The sequence below is a fragment of the Pelodiscus sinensis genome, chromosome 9 (assembly GCF_052426305.1).
Source record: "Pelodiscus sinensis isolate ZL-2025 chromosome 9, ASM5242630v1, whole genome shotgun sequence".
Taxonomy (NCBI): domain Eukaryota; kingdom Metazoa; phylum Chordata; order Testudines; family Trionychidae; genus Pelodiscus; species Pelodiscus sinensis.
The window spans coordinates 16,843,043-16,871,039 of NC_143060.1; the positions used below are offsets into that span (position 1 = coordinate 16,843,043).

The window sequence follows — 27,997 nt, forward strand, 5'->3', positions numbered from 1 at the left end:
CAAGCCGATCAGAAACCCACAAACTGGAACAGTACCTATGTTAACACAGGTTGAACCTCTATAGTCCAGCACTCTCTGGTCTGGCAACATCCGTGGTCCAGCATGATTTTAGTCTGTAGGATGTCCACTTATCATGGGTGTGGCCAAGTTGCGTAATGCTGGTACGCAATCCTGACCTCCCATGGTCTGGCAAATTCTCTAGTTCAGTGCTGGACAGGACCCCAGGGTGCCGGCCTACAGAGTTTTGTGGTTCGATTTATTTTAGATCCGAAGGAAACCAGGACACTCCAGAGAGACTTAACCACTTTCTTATTTATTGCAAGCTTTAAGCAGTAAATATAGTTAAGTTTTCCAAGCCTTATAAACAAGGACTATACAATTTAAACCTTAAGTACTATGAATTTTACAAACAATTAGTACAACACAAAACAATACAAAAGCAATTAATAGAAGATTTATTATTATACACTGTTTAAGCCTAGTTCACTTACACTTCACCCGTATGCCATCTATAGTACCAGGCAGGAGGTTAGTGGTCCCTTTGACTCCCATGCTTTGGGACGCCATGCACTGCCATAGCCGGTGTGAAGGGTCTAGTTACTTCTAGTTACAATGAGCAGGATCTGTGGTTCAATCTTGCTCACTACTTCCCATCGATTCTTCTTACTACGCCCATTTTACAGCAAAGCGAGACTTGGTTCTAATAATATCTACCAATTGATTGTGTTGTGTAAGATACCTAAAATGCCCAATGCCCTTGTTTGGGGTACACCCTGCTACTCAGGATGTTGCAAAAACTACGTGCTTGGTTCATAGTTTAATGGCTGTATCTTGAATTTTTGCTTATCGGTACTAGAATGTACCAGTACACAGTTCCTCCCGGTGTTCTTGGTGTGGTCTCACTGTACCATGCTGAATCTGCATGATTGTGCAAACAACAACAACAACAAACGGCCTTTCCAAGCTCCCCCCAGCCTTGCTTGTGTGCTTATGTGTACCAGACTTAAGACAGGCCTGGGTTGCATTGTTAAAGATCCATACTTTGGGCAAGGCAGACATTATGATTTCAGTTAAGGCAGGCCTGTCCAGGGTCCCCTACAAGGTTCAACCTGTACTCTGCCTTCTCTTTCTTGCTTGGCATCTAAAAGCCATGTGGTTTCTCAGCCTCTCTCATGGCAGCAAGGTAGAACCCATAGGCCAGGAGTGGGAAGTAATTTTTGACAAGGGGTCACACCAAGATTTTGAAAAGTGGTTGAGGGCCACACTCTTCCATGATATTAATGGAGGAGGTGTGGGGTCTGGGATGGAATTTGGATGCAGACAGGAGCTTGGGGTAAGGGATTGGGGTGCAGGATGGAGAGTGGGGTCTGGGAGGGAGTTTAGGTGAAGGAGGCAGTTGTGACCTATGACCGGGGACTATGGTGCAGGGTGTTGGAATGTGACCCAGGGAAGTGTAGGGTTGCCAGATGGTTTCAACAAAAATACTGGACACACTTGACATTACATCATAATCTACATTACATCTTATTTAGAAAATACTGGAGATTTATATTTTCCCATTAATATTTTCTCAATTTGTTTCCTGAACAGAAAGCTCAAATACTGGACTGTTCGGTTCAAAACTGGACACCTGGCAACCCTAGGGAAGTGGACTAGAGTACAGGGGTTTGGGTTGTAACCTAAGGTAGAAGGGGATTGTGATTTGGGGCATGGTATTGGGGTGCCAGATCTGGGAGGAGATATGGGTGCAGGAGGGGGGCAGAGGGTTTAGGTCTGTTGAGTGAGGGGGCAGAGGTTGGGGAGGAAAGGGAGTGACCAGAAGACTTACTACCCAGCAGCCCAACCAGCCTGCCTTCCTACAGAGCTAAATGCTTGCAGAACTTAAAACATTTCTCAGCCAGCCTGCCTGCCTCCACAGGCTGCAGGGCCATGTGCTTGTGTGAATTACTGAGCTGGAGGGGAATGGGGAGTGGTGCTTCATGTGCTGCCTTTTATTTAAACAGGCAGCTCCTATTGGCCAGTTTCTGGCCAGGAGCTGGCCAATGGGACTGTACTGGGGGTGGGAGTTACACCTGCAGCCTCCCCCCACCCCACTTGGGCTCACAGTTTTAAAGATAAAAGGCTCTGCAGATGCTTTTCCAAGCAGTGTGTGGGGCTGCAGGGCAAGCAGGGGTGCCTGCCTAGGGCTCCCCGCTGTGTCTGCTGGCTGGATCTAGGAGCTTGGTGAGCTGGATCCAGTGCATGGGCTATATTTTGCCCAGGCCTGCCATAGGCTATCAATTCAAATCCCCATATGGGCAAGTTTTAAAAATATAATAGTACTAACATTTGTAAAGGCTCAGAAGTTCTCTCATCACACCCTTGTTGTTACTTAAAGTTACCAGGCTGTTGCTCACATTAACTCACTGGCCAGGCACATTAAATGTGAGTGGGAGGAGTGGAGACTTCTCTCAGTCAGGCCTGACATGCCGATCTTGACAAGACGAGACCCAGAGATTAATGAAAGACATCCCATCTTTCACAGGACTTTTCTCCCAGTCAGGTGCATACATTTTGCTGTGTCAGCTCTTAATCAATCCCTATCAGTGTTGTTTAACATCTGTTTATCTGGAAGTTGTTTTACTTTGTCATCTGACATCAGTACCTTAGTGCCTCCTTCCTGCTGCTTATCTAAAATGGGTGCTTGCTCTTAACTCCAACGCCATCTATATATCCTGCACCAGTCTGCCTTATATTGGGCCCAATTTATAGTGCCTTGGCACCCCTTAGTCTTCTGGCTTCTTTGACCATCTGGACTCTGAAACTGCTGAGCTTTCAAGGTATCATCTTTCTCCAAACACTCCCATTCCAAACTCATTCATGCGCCTTCCCCAGGAACTACATAATTATTTCATATGGGAAAAGGAATATATTTGCCGTAGTAAGGTATTAATCTATTTCTAATACAAACTTTCTGTTAGTACACACTTTTAATCATTCATGATATTTTCTTTATAATACAACCTGTATTCTAATTACTCCTAAAAGCAACAGTGTGATCATGCTGAATCACAAGGATCCTTCTGAGCTCTTTCAGTTTTAACATCAGACAAAGACACATGCAGTCTGCCTGATGCATCTTTATTAGGGGCCTAGAAGACTGTTCTTCCCTGCTAACCAGAGAAGGGCAACCAGCAGAGTTATAGTTGCTTAACATTTATTGTCACATTCCCCATTAAGCATATTACAGAAAACATTATAAAACTCTGTTGTCTACCTGCATACACAGGATGCTTTGGTAGGGACATCAGGAAGAATGACCATCATGGTAGGATATATCATAATATCTACAGTTCCTTCCAATAACAGGTTCCCAAATGGTCCAATGGCTGATATTGTAGGTACAGCCCTATATACAAGCACAGCAAATACTAATTATTTTCAGAAATGGGTCAATGACGAAATTGGTGTGGCTTTCCCTACCGAGACAGCGCACAGATCTTGTATGGCTGTGGAGAGAGAGCAACTCCAACTCTGAACTCAAGGCTTAGCTTTACGCCCTTTGGAGCTTGGAATGTGAATTTCTGAAGGAGGGTGGTGAAGAACAGGAACAGCTCTGTTCTAGCCAGCTGCTCGCCAAGGCAACCCCGCTTTCCTGAAAAGAAAACAGTTGTGCACATCAGCCAAAGGTTCTTGTCAGAACAGTATGTCTCATGACAAATGAGGTGTTAATTTTCCATGGCAGCAATTCTGGAACAGTGAGGAAGAAGAGATGGCTTTGTCTCACCGCTTCCGATTTACCATTTGCTGATTTTAGTACTAAAGTTTCCTTCATTCATAACTGTGGATGCTAAGATTTGCATTGATTACAGCAGTACTTCAGTAATTCCTTCTCATAATAGAAACAATGATGTTTGATAATGCCTGGAAAACCAACCACATCTCTGCATGGCTACCGAAGCCCTGATTTACACACATTTTTATATCAGTACAGATTGCACTTCCCTGGGGCAGCACCCTCAGGACCAGACCAGGATGAGGGATTTTGCCAGACCAGGGCAAAATTTGGCTCCCTCGCTGCTTGCCTCCTCCCCTGCACTGCACACCCGCCCCCCAAACCCATGGCCCAGCTGAGCTGCAGGCTGGCTCCCACCCCTTCTGCCTCACAGTCTAGCTGAGCTGCTCACCTGAGTTCCCAGCCCACTACCTCCCCCTCACAGCCCAGCTGAGCCTGTGCTGGACAAGAGAGTTCCAATTTATAAAAGTGCAACCTGTATAACTATGTCATTACACTAGTGCCTTATTTCAGTATAGCTTATTCCCCAAGCCATAACTGTATCCACATTAGAAAGGCTGTGATGTTTTCACTTATACTGATTTTAAAAATCACATACTTAACTGACTATGATTTCTGTGTCTAGCTGATGTCTTACTTCCCTAACACATCCACTGCACACCGCTGTATTAATTCTTGATTGAAAAGTTAAAATAACACAAGTCAGGTGTCATCTGTCCCTGACCTAGCTTCTCAATGACGTAACACATGGACCACTGAACACAGGCAGCTCTACCCAGCAGTATGTCTAAAGAAGGCACATTGGTAGCCCTGACTCTTAGTTTATAGCTACACAGCGTAAAAAGAGAAAAGATATTGCATACTTTACTTAACCACACCCAGACACTGCTAATATTGCTTGTTCTTTTAAGTTGCAAGAAAGTATTGATAGACCTGTGTATAAACAAGACTTGTATAGAACTGTATAAAATCCCTGCTTCACACACCGTTTTGTTTCAGGAATTTTTGTTTGTGAAATCTTTTTCTCCTTCTTTAAATTTAGCATATAATATCAGGTGAAAAAACATGTTCTTTAAAAAAATACACAAAACCACCAGTTTTCATATGCATTGAGGTGAAAATTCATCTTTGAATGAAATTTTGAATTTCAGCACTTTTTTTGATGCTCTTGGTCATGTGTGCAAAACACAAAAATCTCTAATTGGCAAGCCTTTCGAGCAAGAAATAATCACAGAGAAGCCTGATCTGCAAAGTTTAGCTTTATAGCTGAACTTCCCCAGAATATGTGGGGCTATTCTGAGGGCATCAAATCTACGCTAATAGGGTGCATTTACACTGCAGAGCTTAATTCGAAATAAGCTATGCAAATTGAGCTATGACAATTGTGTCGCTTATTTCAAAATAGTTTATTTCAAAATTAGGAGCATCTACACAGCACCTATTTCGAAAAGGAGCATTCTTCCTCCAACTTCCAGTTCTGCTTGTACAGTAAGGGTTAAAGGAGTCTGAGTCCAGCTTGACAGAATTTTGACCTTATGTTGAAATAACTGCCTGCAGTGTAGAAGCAGACTAAGTTATTTTGAAATAACGCTAGTTATTTCAAAATAATATTGCTATGTAGACGTACCCTTAGAGAGAAATGGGACTAGTTGAAATGTTTATATCCTAAATCAAACTTCTACGGAAGTCAGGAGTGTTTTGGTTTAGGGTTTACTCCAATAGTATTAAAACAACATGCATGGGGGTAAGTATGCAAACAGATTTTCCTCTGTTCTCCCCCCACCCCACTCCCGATTTTTAAAGCCGGAAGAAACCATTAGATCATCTAGTCAAACCTCCTGCCTACAACAGGCCACAGAATGTCACAAAGAGATTGCTACATCATGCCCAGCATTCTGAAATCCTCCAATTTTGATTAAGGGTCTGATCCTGTGTCCAAAGAAGTTAATGCTAAAGTTCCTATTGACTTAAACAGTGTGCAGTCAGGTCTTTCATGAATTGAAGGGATGGAGAATCCACCTTGTCCTATAGTAAAATATTCTAATGGGTCATTTTTTAGGAGGGTGCTCCAGGGATTTCCCACACTTTTATCATCGTCCTCATGTTTTATTCCCCATGCTGCCTCTTCCACTAAGTGAAAAGGAATAGTGAAAGGTGAGGAGGGCAATTCCTGTCTTCACTCTAATGTTCCCAACAAGTGAGGTAGGCTACTTCCTCTTTCTACCCACTTTTGGTTATGTCTACACTATTTTTCCTTTGTTGCTATTGTTGTGTCTAAGTCTGTTTTAGGAGAGAGCACTTGTTCATGAATGACCTGCCCTCTACCTATGAAATAACTGTGCAAGCTGGACTGGGACACGAACACTGCTCATGAGTTCCATTTCTGAATTTTCCACTTTCCATTGTGCCTCTGTCTCTAATAAACGCTGTGGGTTTTCCCTAATCTGAAAAAGAAGAGAGCCCAAGACTTGGTTCTATAATGCTAATGCACAGTGTCAGACACATCTCACCTGCAGAGAATGGCAGGAAAGCTTCTCTCTTCTTGAATTGACCATCCTCTAGGAAATGTTTAGGATTGAAAGTATGAGGGGTTTCCCACTCATTCTTGTCAAATAGCACCGATGTCAAATTGGGAATCAAAGCGGTACCCTAAAGAGAGAGAACAAGAGGAATTTACACTTTCCTTGATTCCATTGTTAATTGTGACTTACAAAGGTAAAAAAGGAGGAGTCATGGCCTTTCTTTTTAATCTTTTATGATATATATAAAGAAGGGCCAACAGGATTATTTTTAAAGATAATTCTCCAGCCAGTTCTTTACATTACATTTATCTCAAATTTCAAATCTGACTTCCCTTGGTTTTGCTGGAGGAATCAGAGTGAACAGAATGGGAGCCATCACAGGCTGTGGGATGGAGGTTGGATGCAGGAAGAAGCGCATGGTAAGGGACTGGGATGTAAGCTCTGGGAGGGGATCATGATCTGGGTTCAATGGAGTGGAGTGAAGGAGGGAGTGCAGGGCCTGGGAGGGGGTTATAACTGGGGGCAGGAGTGCAGGAAGGAGTGCAAGGCCAGTGGATTGGGGTGCAAGGTCTGGGAGGGGTTTCTGACCTGAAGAGGGATGTAGGAAGGGATGCAGAGTCTGGGAAGGTGTCTGGGGGCTGGAAAAGAGTGCAGCAGGTTTGGGTTACTTGGGATTGGGGGGGTGGCAGAAGGGGAACAGAAAGTTGGGGGAGGGAGAGAATGATATGCCAGAGACAGGCAGTCTGTGGCTGAGAGACCTTCCCTGGCCCCCAGCCAGCAGCCCAACAGGTTTCTTAGCCAGTGTCCCTGCCTTCCAGGAAGCTGCAGGGGCCATGTTTACTGCTCTGAACTGAATGTTGTAAACCTGAGGGAGGAGGCGCACTTCACATGCTTCCTGTCCAGAATCAGCCAATGGGAGATATCGGGGGCAGGAGCAGCATGAGAAGCCTCTCTCCAGGCTCTCAACATTCAGAAACACACACAGCCCTGCAGCTAGCTTTCCTGAATGCCAAGCAGGGCAAAGGAAGGCAGGGAGCCAGCTGAGACACTGGCAGGCTGGATTCAGCCGCTTGGTAGGCCAGATACGGCCCTCAGATCATATTTTGCCCAGCCCTGCGATAGATCTACTAGTTCTGCATCTCCTAGGAAAAACAGGTTAGACAAAGTTGAATTTCTAATATAAAAACAAGCAGGAAAAATTATAAACTCCCAGGCATTCTTTATACAACATAAAGAGTCCAAAAGGAGCAAACCCCACCCACCCACCTTTCTTTTTTAAGAGCCACATTCTCTCAGATGTGGTGGCTGGTCGTGAATGAACATGTGTACAGAACAGCAATGGGCAACCGAGGCTAGAGAGTGGGCCGCATGAGTGGGGCTTCTCCATCACAATGGGCTGCAAGGTTGTGGTAACCAAGATGGTCTCCGAGGACAGGGTAGTTTTGTTGACTGCGCTTGTATGCCTAGAATTTATGGGGTGTGCAGACTGATCCATAGCAACTCTTTGATTCGCTACAGAGGGCGCTCCTGGCTCTCAGTCAATGTTGTGTGCAATCAGCACACACCTCACTTCACATGCCCTTGGGGGCTCTTGTGCATTTCAAAGGGTAAGTACCCCCGGGGAGCCTGGAGTCAGCGGGACTTCCTGCTGGCCCTGGGCTGCGCGTATTGTTTGGCATTCCTCATTTGAAATGTACCACCGGCAGCTCTTGTACATTTCAAAGGAGGAACTGCCTATCAACTAGTCAAGTAGTCGATGGAAATTCCGTTAGTTAACAGCATTAATCCAAGAGCCTGGCTGACCTTTCCTGAGCAATAGCCACAGTGGTGAACTTGTGCTGGACCTAATTCCTAGTCCCTTTACTAGGGTTTCATGCAGTTAAAATAAATCACTTAAATCATGTTTTATGAAGACAGATGCAAAATTCTGATCTGGATTTCAACTGTCTCAAAGCTTAGGAATGTGAGTATCAAGCTTTTGGTTAGGGTTATACCCAATATTTAAAAATAGGGGCCATTATTAAAATGCAGATTTGTATCTGGATTGGGTCCCAAAATAGGTACAGATTTGGAACGGGATCCTCCTCAGGGCAAAGATGTATCTGTCTGGGATATTGGGTTGGGCTCATCTCTATTAAGTTCTTAAACCAAGATGAGAAATGAAAGATACATTTCCTTCCAGTTTACTTTTGGCACTTGGTATCCAGCCAGTGTTGTGTCCCTTGTTGCCATTCTGATCCCATTTAAAGGCACGATGTTGCTTATCCTTTGCACTTCGTGAACAACTGCATTGGTGTACGGCATGTTATCCCTGTCCCCTAGGGCGGGCTGTCGAGACTGGCCAATCACTGTGTCAATCTCTGCTTGCACTCTCTCTAGGAAAAGAGCAAAGTTCATCAAGGGTATGAAAACAAACAATATGTTCATGGAACAACAGGCTTAAACTAGGCAGGGTTTAGAGTTCATTGATTTTAAAGCTATTCACCTCAAAAAAGATATTTTGGCCTTGGAAAGGGTTCAGAAAAGGGCAACTAAAATGATTAGGGGTTTGGAACGGGTCCCATATGAGGAGAGGCTAAAGAGACTGGGACTTTTCAGTTGAGAAAAAGAGGAGACTGAGGGGGGATATGATAGAGGTCTATAAAATCATGAGTGGTGTGGAGAGGGCAGATAAAGAAAAGTTATTTATTAGTTCCCATAATAGAAGAACTAGAGGACACCAAATGAAATTAATGGGTAGCAGGTTTAAAACTAATAAAAGGAAGTTCTTCTTCACACAGCGTGTTGTCAACCTGTGGAACTCCTTGCCAGAGGAGGCTGTGAAGGCTAGAACTATAATAGAGTTTAAAGAGAAGCTGGATAAATTCATGGAGGTTAGGTCCATAAAAGGCTATTAGCCAGGGGATAAAATGGTGTCTTTGGCCTCTGTCTGTCAGAGGCTGGAGAGGGATGGCAGGAGACAAATCGCTTGATCATTGTCTTCGGTCCACCCTCTCTGGGGCACCTGGTGTTGGCCACTGTCGGTAGACAGGATACTGGGCTAGATGGACCTTTGGTCTGACCCAGTACGGCCATTCTAATGTTCTTATGTTCCTAAGAAAATTCTATTTATACACTGAAAACAGTATCGGTGAGCAATGAAGAGATCTGAATGTACAAATACGTAAGAAAACTGCAGCTGATTAGCCCAAGACTAGTGAAATGGGAGGGAGATGAGAACCATTTTTAAATGTCACTAAGGCATAATAGGAAAACCTGCTTTAATACCTACACGGAAGGCAAGAGGCATTTGCTCCACTTCTCAAAATCAAATGTAAAGGCATTAGCAATACATATTTTGCACCTGTTCAAGAGAGCAAAGTCAATTACTGGGCTGACCCAAGGGACTCTGAGCCTGTGAATATTTATCTGCTGTCAGGCAACACTCTCCAATTGTTCAGGCAGAGGGTTATCCAGCAGCTTGCCAAGAGTCCAAGGATCACACTTATTTTGCACGACAGGAAGCAGATTAAATCTGCCATGATTTTCAACACAGGCCCCCTTGTTGCCTCCTAGCTCACATTTGAAGGCTGAAGAGAATATTGCCCATGGTCCACCTTTAAAAATCCAGAAGCTGTATTTACAGGCATGGAAGGGTTAAATGAGGTGCCCAGTGTCACACAGGAAGTCTGAGGCAGAACCTGGACTAGGATTTGGGTGTTTTGAATCTCAGTCCTATGCATTAGCCACAAGGCCAGTTTCCTCTTTAATCAAGCAGGCTTGTATGCCGGGGGGTACCAACGGTGTGAACGCAACCCCCCCCCCCCTTGGTGACCCAGGAGCTCTTGTAATGGCTAAGCAGGGTCTGGGACTGCCCAAGGGAGGGGAAAGAAATCAGCGTTTGAAAGGGAAAGGGAAGACACCCTCCATACACAGACGCCTGCCACACTGGGACCTCCAAGCCCACCAGCATCTCCTGGACGCTGGGTTCGCCAGTTAACTAGAGAACTTGGAATCGCCCCATGCAGGGCCAGGGATCAGTGGCTGAGCGTGCAATGCGCAGCTCCAGGGGAAAGGAGATTCAGGCAGCAGGTGTTTGCACTGCGCTCCCAGGCGAGCAGCCTGTTCCCTCGCAAGGCGGGGATGTGCCCAGAGCCACTGAAATGGGATCGTAGATTGGAACGGGGAAGAGCAAAGCCCCCACCAGCCAGTCTCTGGGGCATTACACCCTCCCCCGGACCCTGCCTGTCCTGCAATGGGGGAGGGAGCCAGTTAGCACTGCAGGTCCTGGGCTCCGGCATCCCCGTGGAATGCACGTGACTGGGTGTCACAGAGCCCAGCTCCGAGCCCGCAAGCAGGCTCACCGGGAAGCAGGCCCCGTGTTCCCACCACCATTGTCTGGGGAGACGTATGTTCCTCCTACCTGTCCCAATGCACTAGCTCCCTTGGAGCCCTCAGTGAGCCCCTCGGGCTGGGATAAGAGCAAGGGGTGCCTTGGGTGCAGCGCTGCAGAGCGAGAGGGGCCGGAGCAGCAGAAGCAATGGTTTCGGCACAGTGTCCCAGCAAAGCTGGGTGCCTGGCGGAGGAACAAGGGTTTTTCCTAGGGTGGGAGCGAGCTTGGGCTCACTGCGCTCTGGGCTTCAGCTGCTTCCCTGGGGCAGGCGGCTAAACAGCTCCCTGAGGTCACTAGCAGGCAGCAACATGCACAGCTTGCTGGGCCTGCGCTTGGCTTTGCGCCTCACCTTAAACCTCATACGCATGTCCCTTAGTGAGCGTGTGTGTGTGTGTGTGTGTGCGCACACGTGTGCGATCACCATAGCCTGCAGTGGGGGGGGTGTGTGAGAAAGATCAGTGTGGCTTGCAGTGTGTGTGTGTGTGTATGTGAGAGAGAGAGAGAGAGAGAGAGAGAGAGAGAGAGAGAGAGATCACCATCGCCTGCAGTGGGGGTGTGTGTGTGAGAGAGAGATCAGTGTGGCTTGCATGTGTGTGCGTGTGTGCGAGAGAGAGAGATCATAATAGCCTGCAGTGGAGGGGGGGGGAGTGAGATATCATAGTGGCTTGCAGTGTGTGTGTGAGAGAGAGATCACCATAGCCTGCAGTGGAGGCGGGGGGGGGGGAGTGAGAGATCATAGTGGCTTGCTGTGTGTGTATGTGTGTGTTTGTGTGAGAGAGAGATCACTGTGGCTTGTAGTGTGTGTGTGTGTGATGATGATGTGGCCTACAGTGTGTGTATGTGTGTGTATGTGTAAGTAACAAAATCATTTTACCAATCACTGTTACCACTTAAATTTTTTCATTAACCTCTCTTTATGCACACTATAGCATGACTATTTAGCACTCCTTTATATTTAAAAAAAATTGAGATCCACATTTACAAAATAAGCATTTTTTCACGCAGAAATTTCTGCATATGGACCTGGCAAGGCTGTCGGAGCTGCGGCTTGCACTCCTTATCCCTGTGCTAGTTGTTGGAGGTATAACTGAGGGGGAGAAAAAAGGAAAAGCATGTCCAATAAAGGGAAGGGTTTCTGAATGGGGGGAAATGGCAAATGCAGAAAGAAAGCACCTTTGCACAGATGGTTAATAAAACAACATTCTAAGTTCTGTGAAAAACCAGATGTGGCAAGGGCTAAGGGCAAGAATTAAAGAGATATTATGAGCTTAGAAACATAAACCCTTACCATTTACCTTGAATCTCTGGATTTGTGGCCATGTACAGCAGAGCCCAGCGGATGGTTGAAGATGTTGTTTCAGTTCCAGCAAAAAAAAGATCCAATGTGGAAAATAAGAGATTTTCTTCATGGAAAGTAGGGTCAGCATCCGCCTTAGAACAAAGACATAAAGTTGGAAATATGACAGCAATATTCATTAGTATTATACAAAGCCATGGAAACATCATTCCAGGCTCAGGTATGCAAACCATTGGGTTCCCTGCAGGTCCACTGCCTTCAGAGAGATTTGAGTAAACACAGCCCCTCAAAGGACAGCACCATCATATATATAGTAGCCCAGTGTCTGAGTCTGTAATGCCGAAATGCTGGCTGTTCCCTCTGGGCGGCCCATGCTGCATGGAGAGTGCAGGGCACAAACGGCTGCTTGCGCCGCTTGTTCCCCTGCGGTGGCCCGGCTGAGTGGCGCAGAAGTCAGCCGAGTGCCATGGCGGAAGGAGAAAGGGGGTAGGGCGGTGACGTACATGCCCAGAGGGTGGAGCCAAGTGCCACAGCGGAAGGAGAAAGGGGTGGGGCAGTGACATACATGCCCAGAGGGTGGAGCCAAGTGCCACAGAGGAAGGGGAAAGGGGGCGGGGCGGTGACGTACATGCCCAGGGGGTAGGGCCTGGCCATGTACGTCACCGCCTCGCCCCCCTTCGCCTCCTGCCGTGGCATTCGGCTGACTTCTGAGCCACTCAGCTGGGCCACCAAGGGGAAGCCCAAACGGCTACTTGCTGCCCCGCTGTGGCCCGGCTGAGTGGCGCAGAAGTCAGCCGAGCGCCACGGTGGGAGGCGAAGGGAGGCGGTGACGTGCGGCATGACAGCGGCTCCAGGCCCCGCCCCCTGGCCGTGAACGTCATTGTCCCCCTTCGCCTCCCGCTGTGGCGCTTGGCTGACTTCTGAATTGCTCAGCCAGGCCGCCGCATGGGAGCAAGTGGTGCAAGTGACCATTTGGACTCCGCAGTCCCCCGAGTGAGAGGCAGGAGGGCGAGGAGAAGAGAAAGAGAGAGACAGAGAGAGAGGCAGGAGGTGGAGGAGAGCTGAGAGAGACAGAGGGGGAGGTAGTAGGAGGAGGAAAGAGAGAAAGAGAGAGATGGATCGAGGGACCGGAGGCTCAGGAGAGAAAACCAACGTGGAGGAGAGACCTGAAAATCCCATCTTATGACAGGCTAATTGTCTAGTTAGATAGAAACACTGTGCTTTGGGAATCATTTTTGAGAATGAAAAGTTTGAGCTGAGTTTAGGTCTGAGCACAAGGCCTGCTGGTGTCGCTGAAAGAGTCCCAGGCACTTTAACTGGCTTTTTGGTCTGGTCCCTAGAACAAGGCAAACCCTTACATTTTTTAGGCCCTAATTCAGAAAAGCATGTGAGTAGGCCTACTGACATCAGTGAGCCTACTCTTCCCTGCTTAAGGCAAAGCATGGGCTTAAAGGCTCTGCAGAATCAGCCCCTGAGGTTCCTAACTGTTCACTAATGGAGGGTCAGATGCTCATACAACTCAGCTGGAGATCTCTGTCACTGTAGTTCTACTTCTAATTTTTAAAATAAAGAAGTGGATTGTTCCAGTTTGCTTTGTTCTCTGGTCTCTTACCTTTGCCATTTCCTTCAGATAAGAGTCAATGAAGTCTCTGATTCCTGAGGGATTCCAGTCCTCTTTGTGCTTTGCAATAATTTCCCGCACAAAACACTTCAGTTTCTCCCAGTTTTTGAAAATGGTGTGATGGGGTCCTGGGATCCGCTTCATTAGGGTGGGGAAGGCGTTGTACAGCTTTTGACATACAAACACAACTCAATGTATTTTCGCCTCGTTTTAGAAAAATTCAACTTATGATTTAATGTACCCCCATGCATTCTTCTGGAGACACCACATTTATTAAACCACCCTAATACATAATTTCATTATGGATGTGCTCAGAGCCCTTGGGGAGAGCAGCAGCCCAGCATGCTAGGCACTTCACATCTTCATACCAGACAGTCTCTGACCTGAGCAACCTAGAATCCAGAGACAGAGCAAACAAAGGGTGGAAGAAAGGATGAATTAACATCATTTTACCTAGTGAGAATTGAAGCAGCAAGAGATTAAGGAATTGGGCCACGATTGCACAGGCATCTGTTACAGAGCCAGAAAGTGCGAACACTGTTTTAACCACCAGCCCATTCTTTCTTGCTAAAATATTCACTCATTTCTCTCAGCCCTCTGCTGGGCTGGTTATTAGCCACTGCTCCCATTGCTTTGTCACCCCTACCAGATCCTGTGCTGTATTGCCTGAGGCAGTGCGGTAACAGGAACTTCAGAAGGCAGGAGGCCACCTTGTTAATGATTTGTTGATTGACAAGCTTGGAAGGATACAAAAAGGTCATTACCCCAGAAACTGGCCTCACATGTGGACACATGATGTTGATACTATTGATGTTACCACAGTTTTTATTAGAGGTTGGACTTTGGTATTGAAGGGTTGGTAAAACACATGGGAAACTGCTTAGGCCCAGCACCATGAGTAGATGGACATAGGCACTGTGCTTTGCCTCTCAACATGACTGCTGCTGTCTGGCAGGGTTATGTCTCACCCCCACCACTGTGCGGTGCTGAACTGAGAGGCACCAAGAGGAGAAAGGTCCAATCGCATTTGGGTAACAATGTGTCCTTGGAAACCTGGGTTTGAGGCCTAGGTCTGTGATCCTGCATCATTATGAAACATGGTGCTTTGTCCCTGCAAATGGAGCCACTTGAAGGAGCTGCTGGCTGGGTGAGTCCCTGACTTTGATGGCCTCCAGGATCATCTCCCACCTGGCCTGTTGCACAAAGACACCCTGCCACCCCCACGGCCGCAAGAGTATCCAGCAAATCTACGACGCCGAAAAGTCTTTGAGATATCTCTCCCCTGAGCAGAGTTCAAGGCACTGGGAGACAGCCAGGAAGGGTGTTGCTTGGGAACAGTGAGGGTTTGTGACCCTTTTACCTTCCTTGCTCCTAGACACACCTCCCTGATGCCCACTGAAACAGTCGATTGGATCTTCATCCTCATTAGACATCGCACTGTGTCAGGGCTACTCAACACACAGCCTTTGGGCCAAATGAAGACCGTGGCCCAGTTGTTTGTGGCCGACAGTGCGGTTTGAATTTACAGTGCAGCTTGGGTAGTTGTGTGTTTTAGTAGTTATGTTCCTGAATTGTTGTGAAGCCAAAACGAAAAAGTAGCCAATATAGTGGTTTTCTGTTGAAATGAGTTTTAATAGTTAAATTCCTGGACTGTCATTGCTCATTTAAAGTGCTGTCGTATGTGTGAAAATCGGGTAAAAATTGCATTTTATTAATATCAGCAGAACTGACTTAAATGGTGCCTGTGTGTTGTGTAGTCTTGGCTTTATTCATGCCTGTCAGTGTGAAATAAGCTATTTGCATTCATATTTCCATATAGATGAAACCACACTTAAGTTGTGGCCCTCGACATGTGCTGTGCGTATCATTGTGGCCCTCTGGGCTTCCAAAGTTGAGTAGCCCTGCACTATGTGCATGTGGGGAGGTAGCACTGGCACAGAAAATTGAGGCTAGAGGATCTGGCAGGATTACCTTCAGGGAGGCAGGATGGAAGAGAATAGCTAGAGGGGGAACTGAGGTGGGGAGAGATTTGTTGGGAAATAGGACAGCAAAGATGCCCTAGCCAGGCTAATGTCAGTGTGAATCTGGGATCAACATGACTTTGTCACACTCAGTGCTACCACTGAAACTACTGGGAGCGTGGCCCTTGAGTTCACGTGGTTAAAGGCAAAATCTAATGAGCTCTACCTGGCTCCAAATACTTCCCTCAAGATATGAAATCTCATCAATCAACCGTAGTAACTTCTGGAACTGACTGTCATGATATTCAAACCGGTTCCCGAATGTGATGGAACAGATAATGTTGGAAACAGCATTGTTAATTTTAAAATGAGGATCAAAAGGTTGCCCTGGAAGAGAAAAGGGAGAAATTGGGGTTCTTCTGGCTTTTGTAGAAAAGGGGAAGAAAGTTGTTGACAGGCATAAACTATTTGATATGTATGAAATCCATTCTCAACATGTGCATCTATCACACTCCCCTGCACATGCTCAGATACATCCCTTCAGCAACGGTTGCTGCATTGTCACCTGAGTATTGAAAAGCTATTAAACACGTAGATGGGATGAGCTGCTGTTTGATGCATGCAGCAGAACTGCCGGTTCAAGTCCGATTTTGCTCTACATAGAGACATTTGTATATTTCCACATAGGTCTCTACCTTTGTTATAGTTTGGGACGTTCAACATGTATGTGATTATGAACCACTTTCTCTTCCTAGTCATTAATCTTGGCAATGAACACTATTGTGGGATGTTTTTGTTAATCTGCGTGGCAACCCGGAGGCTGAAAAGACAACTCAGCATTTAGTGCCATTTCTGACATATAAAACATGAATCCCAAAAACCTCCAAACTTTTGGATCTGTATCCAGATATGGTGCATGTATGCCGAATGGGCTAAACCAAATCCCGCATCTGAGCTGAGCGTTAGGAAATATCTGGATTCAAACATCATATTTCAGGAACATCTCTATTATTTTACATTCATAAATACAAGTTTTGATAGAACACTTAGGGCACATCTACACAGCAGCTTTATTTTGGAATAACTAATGTTATTCTGAAATAACATAGTCCACATCTACACTACAAGCAGTTATTTTGACATTATGTCAAAATAATGTTGGGCTGGAGAACTTCTTACTCTGACTCTTGTAACCCTCATTTTATGAGAAGTAAGAGAAGTTGGAGGAAGAGTGCTCCTCCTCATACTTTCTGCTGCATAGACAGAACCAAAAGCTGAAACAAACTATTTCAATGTAGGCTACGCAATTGAAATAGCTGAAGTTGCATAGCTTAATTTAGCTTTAGCCCTCCTGTGTAGATGTGCCCTTAAAGTGTCATTCTCTCTCATCCTCACCTTTTTCTTCCTCTATTGTCTCTGTGAAGTATCTGATCTCCTCCTGTATGCGTTCTTCTAAGCTCCTCTTCCCCAGGCCAAAGTTTCTTAGAGTTGATAAAGTAAATCTTCTTTGATGTTTCCAGCTATGACCATTGGACATTATTAATCCTGGGATGAAAAATGACAACTGGTGTATTGTAATGGTCATTACTTTAATACTCTCCTTTTTCAAGTTTAAGCGAGGCCTGCTTATTTTTCCAGAGGATATTATCTTCTGTTCTGTTCTGTTCTGTTCTGTTCATCATGCTCGTCGCTGGAATATCTGAGAGCCTGGGCTCTAGGAATAGTGGGATCATGTCTGACATGCAGAAGCTACATTTCTACAAAAAGGTGTATAGAGCTGAGGTTGAATAAAGTAGGCTGCAATGCCGACTGCGAATGATTCTGGAAATGCAATTTTGAGGGATTTCAGAAGCCTAAACCCTCCTATACTTACTCTTGCTGAAGGCAAACTTGCGAAGGAACATGAAGGGTGGACATCCATTTTAGATGCCACCACAACTACGTGGTAGCCATGTGAATTTCTTGCTGCTGCTGCCAGGGCTATCACAGTTGGGATGTCAATATGAGAGGTCAAAAAGACATGAGAGCATGTGTAAGTATTTGCAAAGTTGAGTCAAGTTATTAAGGCCCAGATTCTCAAAGGTATTTAGGTGCCTAACTTCCATTGATTTCACTAATAGGCAGGCGCTGGGATTGGGTGTATCAACCCTGCACTGGTATAGCAGGAGCTAAACTTTCTCTCTTGGCTCAGGAGGCCACACCCCCTCAGCTCCACTGGGCATGCTCAAGCTGCACTCAGAATATAAAAGGCAGCAGAACAGCCAAATCTGAGCTGACCACTGGAGAGGAAGGAGGTGTCCTGCTGACTCCTGTGGGAGGACTGCCTTCAGTACAGGTTGTGGAGCCTAGACAGCTGGAGATTGACCCGCTATACACAGGCTTGAGATACCACAGAGAAGGGAGAGACTGTGGAGACCTGGAAATGGTGAACTACAAAGAGTCCAGTAGGAAATAACCAGGAAACTTGGTGAAAAAGCAGTTAAAGAACTGGAGACAATTTCAGTAAGATTCAATAGGAATCCTGCCTTGGGTTTAGAACCTGGTGCAGAGGGAAGGTATGCCCCCAGCCCTGTCACTCTGAAACTGGTGGCCCAGCTTGCTAGCACTGTTGACTCTGACCTCTATGCTGCACTCTCCTGATGGTGGGGGTCCATATAATTGACTACGAATACTAGGCTGTGTTGCCCTGATTGCAGAGATCATATTACTGACAGGCGACAGGGCCATGCAGCTCTGAGATTGGGGGCATCCCCAGAGATGCAACCACAAGGCTATAACACAGCCCAGCCACAACCCCCAGAAGGTGACAGGGGTATCAAACCCACGACAGCTGAACACCTTTGAGAATCTGGGCCTAAGATATTACTGTAGTGCAGACTTCAGTTCATATGCATAAAGTGTAACCCATTTGCAGGATCAGGGCCTTCATTATTAAAAATGGTACTTGAGACATGCTGGAAGAAAAACTCACCAAATGTCTTGAAGATTTCATGGATAAGAGGAATATGTGGGCGATCAAGAAAGTCATCACCCTGATGGACAAGCACTTCCTTCACCAGTTGGAATCCATTTACAATCACATATTTCAGGTTACCAAACTGCACGCTGAAAATGTTGCCGTATTTTTCAGCAAGCTGGAAAATTAGAGCATGTTCATGAATTCATATTTAATTTCTTTGATAACAAGAACTAGAGCCCAGGTGATGACTTCTTACTTTTGTTATTGTACTGGTACTCTTACTAATTTGTATTACAATGGCACTGAAGGGCCTGGCTGTTCAAGCATGATTCAAAAAGCCAGTGCCTGAGAGCTCACAACAGGATAAAACAGGGGAACGAAGCATTTAAATGGGGAGAGGAATGAGGTTACAGTAAAACAAGCATATCTACGGACAATGGCCGCCCTGTGACTTTTCCTAAGGGATGTCCAAATAAAACAGGCCTACTGGTGAATAAAATAATAATAAATAAATACATAATAATAATGTGTCATCTGAAGAAGTGACAAAAGCTCATGATACCATATACATGTTTTGTCTTTAAGGTGCTACTAGACTATTCATTGTTTTTCAAGGCTTTTTTGGGTAAATAATAGCTATTGACAACTGGCCTACTCTGTGGTAAGCAGAGCAGACACTTTCCCAGCTGGTCGCATTATAGACTGCAGATACTTTGTTCCTATGTAGTGAAAAAACTCAAACATACTGGTTTAAACAAAACACCCTCCAGTTTCATCAGAAGCCTACACCCACCTCATAATGGACTATGCATCTCCCTGGGGCACTCAAAGGGTGTGGCGGAAAGCTGCACAAAACAAATTACTGACTTCCATCGAGGCCTATTTGAAGGGAACTCATTCTAGTCCTTGAACGGAGATGACACTCACAAATAATGTTCTAAACTTTTTTAGGTTTTAAAATTTACTTTGTATATCTGATTACCTCCCTCTTAATCACATCTTTCCTCATTTGCCAGGGAGGTTCCACCTCTGGCCCAACTCCCCATGTGCCTTACAAGTTTTTACTAACTCTTCATTGTTAGGAAACTCATTCAAAGCCCTGTAAAACAGATATCAGACAAGATCACAAAGAAAAAACAGTTTTTGCCATTTTAACCAGAAAGGACACTCTCTCAATGACTTAACCACCTGCATTCTGCTACAAAGACCTTTTACATCTGCACTTGAAAGGGAATCCTCTGAACTGTCATTCATGTTAAAATTTGACACTCTCCGAGAAGGAATGAACAAACACTCAAACTACCTTACCCATTACCAAGATAGCCTCCCCAATTATCACCTCTAATACCATTAGCTCACAGACATCCCACTCTCCCCACCTCTAATATCATCAATTCACAGACACTTACCTTCCTTCCTTTCCCCCTCCCCACCGCATCCCCCTCCTGTTCTGAAATGTGATTTGTCCTTTTCATATGTGTTCATTTTTTTTAATTGTATCCTTTGGTATATATGGTTGTGACTATTTTCTTCCACTATTTGATCTGAGGAAGTGGGTCTGGCCCACGAAAGTTCATCATCTAATAAACCATCTTGTTAGTCTTTAAAGTGCTACATTGTCCTGCATTTTGCTTCAGCTACCCCAGACTAACACGGCTACATTTCTATCCCTGTAAGTAAATTCCTACAAGCTGTTTTGCATTGTCACTGAAGACTCCTTGTCATTCTTGCAAGTTCCTGCCCCATCTAGTTCCTTGTGAGCTCCTCCAATCCTAATGAGCACCAACCTTATACCGTACACGAATCCCTTCCCAATTCTCAGTCTTTCTATACTTGGTAACTTTTTATGAGCCTCTTTTCACATGGCAAATGTTTACGGGCCTGCTCATCAAACTGCCCAACCTCCTTCACACAGTGCAAGCCTCCTGTATAGTCACAACTCCCCACTGGCTGGCTCCTAACCATGGGGCACTGTGCACTCCCTCAGACACTGCCACTCACATGTAATCAGGCCTTAATTCATAAGCTCATCAAGTCTAATTTAAACTGTGCCCCCCGCAGAAAGCAGACATATGTCCGGAAGGTCCTACCTTCTGAGGATTTCCATGTGGAAAGTAGGGATGTAAGTGATTAGTTGTCTAGTCAACTATTGGAAAAGCCTGGGCTTATTGGTTAGTCGAGTCAAGTACTCGAATTGCTCCCACCCTTGCATCAGGCAGTAAGTGGGGGCGCAGGACTGGAACTGGTGCTGGGGGAATGGGCTTTAAAGCTGGTTCCCCCCAGCACCATGTCTGCTGTACTGCCTCCTCTGCCCCTGCTCTGTCTATCAGAGGCAGAAGCGCAGGGGACAGGGGAGAGGAAGAGAGAAAGGGAGGCTGCTGCAAAGCAAGCTCTGCCCATGATGATCTCAGGCTTGACATGTGCAGAGGATGGTCGGGCAGCAGCTCCTCTTCCCGCTGGGATCCCCTGCAGACAGGGGCTGGTGCCATGAAGCAGCCCCTATCCTGAGAGTCTGTGGGAAGAGGCTGGCAGCAGCCCCTGTCTGTTGGGAATCCCAACTCCCCGCTGGGACCCTCAGCAGACCGAGACTGCTGGATCCAGCATGAGCCAGGGCTGAGCAAGCCCGGCTCAGTCCCGGCTCACACTAGTACTGGGAGCTCCCCCTACCGCTGCTCTGCAGTTTGTGTAGTAGGAGTCTGCCTGGCGATTACTACAAATCAATTGCAGAGTGGCTGCATGGGAGTAGCTCCCAGACCTGTTGCAAGCCAGGACTAATCACCTTCCCCTGTCAATTAATCATCTACTCGATAAAATTCTATCGACTATGTGATTAGTGAAAAACCCACTTCTTAACACCCCCCGTGAATAGGAATCCACAACTGGGACCCGCACCTTCTGCACATGGCTGAAGGTGTAGGGAAGCCTGAACAGCTCTGCCTCGACTACAGTGCAGACCCCTCAAAAGCAAACCCCAGGCCTGGTTCAAGACTGGTGCACCCAAAGCATGCAGGCAAGGCTTGGGTTACTACGGGAGCTCTGAGAGTCAGGAATTGTTTTGCATAACAATGCAGATTAAGCTTGGTACAGCGAGAACAAGTCAAAAACACACAGCATAAGCAGCCTTGTACTGGTACTTTTGCAAAAATTATGGAGTACAAACTGTTACTTGTGCATATAGTTATAGCAATATCCTGCATGGCAGAATGTACTCTAAATATGAGCATAGTAGGTGGCTTATACAGCATGTAATTACCATAATCGATTACATAATTACGTAATCGATTAGTAGAGATGATTAGAAAGACCAAGTCGAGTATAAATATAGGTGAAGAACACATAATTGGTGGAAAGGATGGGGTAAGGAGTCCCCACTACCTTACTCACTACAATTAAGAAATGCTGTTCCTACTGGCAAATGCATTATGGATGCCTCTATGCATGGAGAAAGAAAGAGACCTTCTGTCTGACAATTGTAAGTTGCCAACGGTGGAGCTGTTTGCGATTTATAGCAATAAGTACATGTATGCTGATATCTCTAAAGTTAAATATCTTGTGCACTGTCCTAGGTGTAGGTGTTATAATATTGTCTGTGCTACCTATCCCATTCATTGGAATGAATTTATGTAACTCTGCATTTCTTTCCTTTCCTTTTCTGTGTACAGGCAGTCCCCAGGTTACATGGATCCGACTTACATCGGATCCCTACTTACAAATGGGGTGAGGCAACCACGCACTAGCTGCTTCTCCCCAGCAGACCAAGGAGACGCGAAGCTAGCGCCCTCTCCCCCCCAGCAGACCAGGGAGATGCGGAGCGGCTTTTCTCAGCAGACACCTCAGCTTGAGAATAAAGGTCTGAGGGAAGTGAGGTGTGGGAGAATAAAACTGAGCTCTAGAGAAATGTTTGGCTAGAGTTTCCCCTACAATATGTACCAGTTCCGACTTACATACAGATTCAACTTAAGAACAAACCTACATAGAATCATAGAATCATAGAATAATAGGACTGGAAGGGACCTCGAGAGGTCATCGAGTCCAGCCCCCTGCCCTCAAGGCAGGATCAAGCTCCGTCTACACCATCCCTGACAGATGTCTATCTAACCTGTTCTTAAATATCTCCAGAGAGGGAGATTCCACCACCTCCCTTGGCAATTTATTCCAATATTTGACCACCCTGACAGTTAGGAATTTTTTCCTAATGTCCAATCTAAACCTCCCCTGCTGCACTTTAAGCCCATTACTCCTTGTCCTGTCCTCAGAAACCAAGAGGAACAAATTTTCTCCTTCCTCCTTGTGACACCCTTTTAGATATTTGAAAACCGCTATCATGTCCCCCCTTAATCTTCTTTTTTCCAAACTAAACAAGCCCAGTTCATGAAGCCTGGCTTCATAGGTCATGTTCTCTAGACCTTTAATCATTCTTGTCGCTCTTCTCTGTACCCTTTCCAATTTCTCCACATCTTTCTTGAAATGTGGCGCCCAGAACTGGACACAGTACTCCAGCTGAGGCCTAACTAGTGCAGAGTAGAGCGGCAGAATGACTTCACGAGTTTTGCTTACAACACACCTGTTGATACATGTGAAGTGCCCTTCCTCCCTCATCCCCCTGGGCTCACAGCATTCAGTTCAGAACAATGAACATGACTCCTGCAGCTCCCCTGAGCACATACAGGGGCTGGAAGGCAGGGACCCTGGCTAAAGATCCTGCCGGGCTGCTGGCTGGGAGCCAGGTAAGGTCTCCCAACCAGAGCCTCTCTCTGGCACCAGAGTTGCTCCTTCCCTCCTCAACCCTTTCCCTTCCTCCTGCATCCCTACCCCATGTAACCCAAACCTTCTGCAGCCCTGCTCCAGCCCCCAGACACTGCACACACACACCCTGCACCTCTGCCTCAGTTCACAACCCCTGCAGGGCCCTGCACCCCCTCCTCACCCCAGTCCATTGCTCCAGGTCACAATCTCCTACTTCATCCAAACTCTCTCCCAGACTCCACAGCCCAATCCCTTACCCTAAGCTCCATCCCAGACCCTGCACTTCCTCCATTAATATAATGGAAGAGTGCGTCCCTTGACCACTAAACACATTCTAGAAGTGCCCCCCCCCATCAAAAATTATTGCCCACCCCAATGTTAATGGCTTAGAGCTGGGGTCAGCCTTTCCAAAGGGGCGTGCCAAGCTTTAACCCTCCTGCCCTGGGCCATGATGCTCTTCTGGAAAGGGAAAGGGGCTCAGCCACTGCATGCCCCATGGACCACCTGGATCAATGTAAACCTTTCTGAGGGCTACTGGTTGCTAATGGAAACGCACTGTTAATTACAGAATTACTTCTGAGCCATTTTGCTAGTGCTGCGGCTGGGGAGAACAGCTTTATTCAAATTATTAAACAGATTAAGCATTTAATTTTCTCATGTTAGTTTATTAAACTTCATTTTAATAAAGTAAAATATTACGTCCAACACAAAAGGTTTCAATGGTTTCTTTATTTATGGCAGGGTAAGGAACTGTTTTTGAATTGGGGGAGTCACTGACCCACAGAAAAATCAGTTGGAGATCACACAAGTGAGACGCAAAAAAAACTCCCCCCAAAACGCCCAACCCTCACGGATTTGGCCCCCAACTGAAACACCTCACTACTCTGGCACTCTAGCCCTAGAGGATGAGGGGAAGGCACAGGGAGGACTGAGGTTCAGGATTTCTCACAGGCCAGATTACTCTACTGGGATTCCAGAGTTGGTAGATTTTGCGAACCCCCTTACTCTCGGGGTGGGAATAAAAACGAGGGGTTCAGTGTGTGGGACAGGACTGCCAGTGAGTGGGAGGTGGGATGCAGGACAGGGTGAGGTGGGCAGGCACTGGAAGGGACAAAGGGAGTTTGGCGGCAGGAGAGGACATGTGGGGAAGGAACGGGTGTGAGTGAATTTAGGGGAGTACTGCAGAAAAAGTGAGAATGCAGCCAAATAGCTAGCTGGGGAGGGAGGCCAAGAAATGGAAAGTGAAGCTTCTGCAAAGTAAAATTGTATCCCACCCTTACATCTTCCTTCTGCTCCGGCCTTGCTCCCCTCAGCCCCATATTCCCCTGGCCTGATCCCCTGCATCACCCCATTCCCCCTCAGTGCAACTCCTGCCCCCTCCCATCTTGCTCCTGCAGCCTGATCCCCTGCATCACCCCATGCCCTCCCCCCATTATGTCCCCACATCCCTGTGCCCCCAGGGCACTCACCAGCACAGCAGCAGAACTGGGGCATGGAGGGAGAGTGAGAATGAGTGTGTGTGTGGGGGGGGGAGAGGGGGCAGAGCAGGAGGAAAGCAGAGGCTGCCCAGGGCTGGCTTCAGCCCAGCTGGGCACAGAGGGACACTGGGGAAAGGGCTCCCTGACCCTGACACAACCTGCAGGGAGCAGCCCACTGTATCATGTGCGTCAGCCACCCAGCCCTGGCTCCGTGGAGCAGGCCAGCCCTGCTCTCTCCCAAAGCTGGGGGAGGGGGTTAACCCCTTAGCTCCCAGGAGCTGCGTGCCCAGGCCAAGTAGGGGCAGCCCCAGGAACGTGTGTGCGCCTCTCCTGCCCTGCACCCCCCTCCCAGTAGGAAGCTGGAGCTGTTGCTCCAGCCTGGACCTGCACAGTTGGGGCTCCAGCCATAGCTATCCAGGGGGAGTGGCGAGGCTGAGCACCCGCCCTACGTGCCACAGGAAATCAGCTTGTGTGCCACTTGTGGTGTGCTGGGTGTTGCCAACCCCTGGCATAAGGTAAGAATAAAAACGTTTCTTTTAACAGAATGATTTTAAGTGTTGCTGATACCTAAAACTCCGATCTTAATGATTTTTTTAAAAAAATCCCACGTTACTAATTAAAACAGGGTAAACTGTATTGCAGTAAGGCCAGATCGTTGCTATCTGGTAGTGTTCTGGCTTTTATGAGTCAGAAGCAGCAAGTACTAGGTGTGATGCTTGCTGTTTTGTAGGATGAAACCTTATTTACAAGCTCATTGAAACATGCATCTGTCTGTTAGAAAGTATGATGATACATGCACTCCAAGGTCTCAGAGGGGTAGCCCTGTTAGTCTGTCAGTAAAAAAGCTTTGACAACAATGGTCCTGTAGCAACTTAGAGACTAACAAAAATATATACATAGTATCATGAGCTTTCGTGGGCACAAGCCACTTCTTCAGCCAAGGATAGGTGTTAATTTTATCTTTATTTGATTTCATATTAAATAATTATAAGCATTGCTCCTTGTTAACTATCCCTTGTTTTAAAATATATTTTCTTCCATACCTATGGACTATTTAAAATATATATTTATATCTAAGGTTTTTGTTTGTACTGGTGGGTGCACATCCACACACTACCTCAATATTGGTGTTGCACATAAGAAATTTCAACCTGTCCAAGGATGGAAAATCTTAGAGGGAACGCTGCATGTAACTAACATTAATTCTGCCACAGCTCCTGAGAGATGGGTAAATATTTGCAAGGCTCTTTGAAACTGTTAACTATTTATTCAGCAGCATTAGTGTTCATTATGCATCAGCAGTATCAGTTTACAGCTATTTAATGAGATTCCAAATTGGTCTGAATATGGTCTCAAGTTCACATTTCCAGAGCGGGCATACGAGGAGGCTCCTCGCGTCAGGGTACTAAGGCATGTGCTTAGAAAGCCCAGCTCACAAGCCACTGAAAAAATTCTGCGCCTATCCACAAATGGCTGCTGAAACCAGTAACTGTGGGCTGGGAGGTGGGAGAAGGAAACAGACAGAGAAGCAAGAGGGTGCTTAGTTACTGCCACATTATATATGTTGAGGGGCTGGCTGTCCTGGTCTGGCACAAACCCCTTGTTCTGATACACAAAACAACCAGATACCCACATAGGGAAGGGGGAGAGGGGTCAAGCGACAGTGGAGCAGCACAAGTTCTCTTACCCGACACACAAAGCACTCAGGGTGCCACAGGGTATTCAAGGCAGAGATGTAATTTTCCAGGATGGCCCGGGCACAGCCTCCGCACTTCGGAGCAAACATGTCAAAGTAATCCTTACGGCAGTAAGCTTTGCCATCCTTCTCATCCTACAGTCCCTATCTTGTACGTAACCCGGGGACTGGCTGTATAATAAAGTTAGAGATCTAGTTTATCTTTAGTGTTTACTGACTCCTCTCGTATCTAATATCCCAGAAACACAGAAGAGGGAAAAGGAGCATGACCAAAGGTGTCCCCGTGCTCTGGTGATCCTGGATAGCAGGTGTCTGAAACTGCACACGGGACAGCTAGTAACTGGTGCAATTCAGAAGAACCCTGAGATCCTGGCAGTGCAGAAAGCTGCTGCCATGAGCTGTGCCATACATTCCTCAGGTGCAGCGGAGGGTCTGACCCACTGTCTCCAGCACTCTTGCAGACAGCGCTCCTTGTGCTCGCTCGTCTCCCTCTGCTTACCTTCTGAATGGCGATATGCGGCTGTTTTGCATCCATATGGAGTACATTGCCCAGGAAGGGCAGGATCAAAGGTCCCGGAGGGAAATTCCTCGGTCGTCTCCTTTTCATGACATCGGAAATCAGCAGGAACAGGCCCAAGAACACGGCCAGCGTCTGAAAGGGCACAATCTGCCAGAGCCACAGTAACCCAGGGGCAGCCTGCAGCGACATCTTCCTTGGCCAGCTGTGCGCCTGCAGCTGAAAGAGGGAAGTGTGACGGGGCAGAGGGAAACCCGGTTGCAGCGGGCACAGCCCCACCCTCCTGCTGCTGGTGCCAAAGGAGGACAAAGGTTAGAAGCCAGATGAAAACAACTTGAAATAAGTAAACAAGAGCTTCCCATGCCAGAGTCTTAACCCAGAAACTCTGCTAGGCCCCCATATTGTGGTTCCTTAAACTCATCAACAAAGATCTGTCAGATTTTTCTTCCTTAGATCTTGTTTCTACCAAGCTGTTTTTAATAAATCATTTACAGATTCTCTCCTCCCCCATTCTCTGTTACAGGAGTGAGCAATAACTTTCGGAGGGGAAAGGGAGAGGAGGTGCCCAAATGTTGGAGAGTGGTCATGGGCTGCATTTTTCTGTCGGGGTCTAGGATGGAGGTTGGGTGCAGAAGGGCACATAGAGTAAGAGACTGGGGTGCAGGAGACAGTGTGAGATCTGAGAGGGACTTTGGGTGAAGAAGGGGTTGTGACCTGGGTTGGGATTGGTGTGTACGGCCAGGGAGGAGGTCTGGATGCGGGTGAGGATTCTGGCCTGGGGAAGAGGTGTAGGAGGGGAGGGAGCTGTGACCTGGGGCAGGGAGGAGCAGAGGGTTTGGATGGTGACCTGGGGCAGGCAGTTGAGATGCAGGAGGATCAGGGGTCCCTGAGGCAGGTTTTGGCTGAGAGGCACTTACCTACGCGTCTCGCAGCCAGCAGCCCTGCAGTGCCATCAAAGCAGGCTGGGCTCCCTGCCTGATGTAGCCCAAGACCACTTGAAACTGCAGGCTACTCCTTCCATGTGACTCCCAGCTCCGGAAAAGGAGAGAGGCT

The 27,997-nt window shown here is 46.8% G+C and overlaps 1 protein-coding gene across 2 annotated transcripts; it reads right to left on the minus strand.

The window, feature by feature from the left end:
* Positions 1 to 292: 292 nt before the first annotated feature.
* LOC102460777 (cytochrome P450 2J2-like) lies at positions 293 to 27,991 on the minus strand. 2 transcript variants are annotated; one of them, XM_075936103.2, is made up of 10 exons: positions 27,862 to 27,991; positions 26,927 to 27,163; positions 18,520 to 18,682; positions 16,944 to 17,093; positions 15,775 to 15,935; positions 13,579 to 13,755; positions 11,965 to 12,100; positions 8,485 to 8,672; positions 6,286 to 6,424; positions 293 to 3,634 (listed from the first exon to the last, which is right to left on the minus strand). In XM_075936103.2, the coding sequence occupies exons 2-10, from the start codon at positions 27,134 to 27,136 to the stop codon at positions 3,459 to 3,461; spliced, it is 1,500 nt and encodes a 499-aa protein (XP_075792218.2). In that variant the 5' UTR covers positions 27,137 to 27,163; positions 27,862 to 27,991; the 3' UTR covers positions 293 to 3,458. The 2 variants fall into 2 exon arrangements, with proteins under 2 accessions (XP_075792218.2, XP_075792217.2); XM_075936102.2 differs by lacking the exon at positions 27,862 to 27,991 and having other exon boundaries at positions 26,927 to 27,422.
* Between the last annotated feature and the right edge of the window lie 6 nt (positions 27,992 to 27,997).

Excerpts from the sequence above, each read along its gene's own strand:
- LOC102460777 (XM_075936103.2), bottom strand. The coding sequence starts at position 27,136 with ATGTCGCTGCAGGCTGCCCCTGGGTTACTGTGGCTCTGGCAGATTGTG. Across the intron at positions 13,756-15,774 it reads AGGGAAGTATTTGGAGCCAG|CTGTACAACGCCTTCCCCAC; the intron begins GTAGAGCTCATT and ends GTATGTCAAAAG. Across the intron at positions 12,101-13,578 it reads ATCTGAAGGAAATGGCAAAG|GCGGATGCTGACCCTACTTT; the intron begins GTAAGAGACCAG and ends CTTTGTTCTAAG.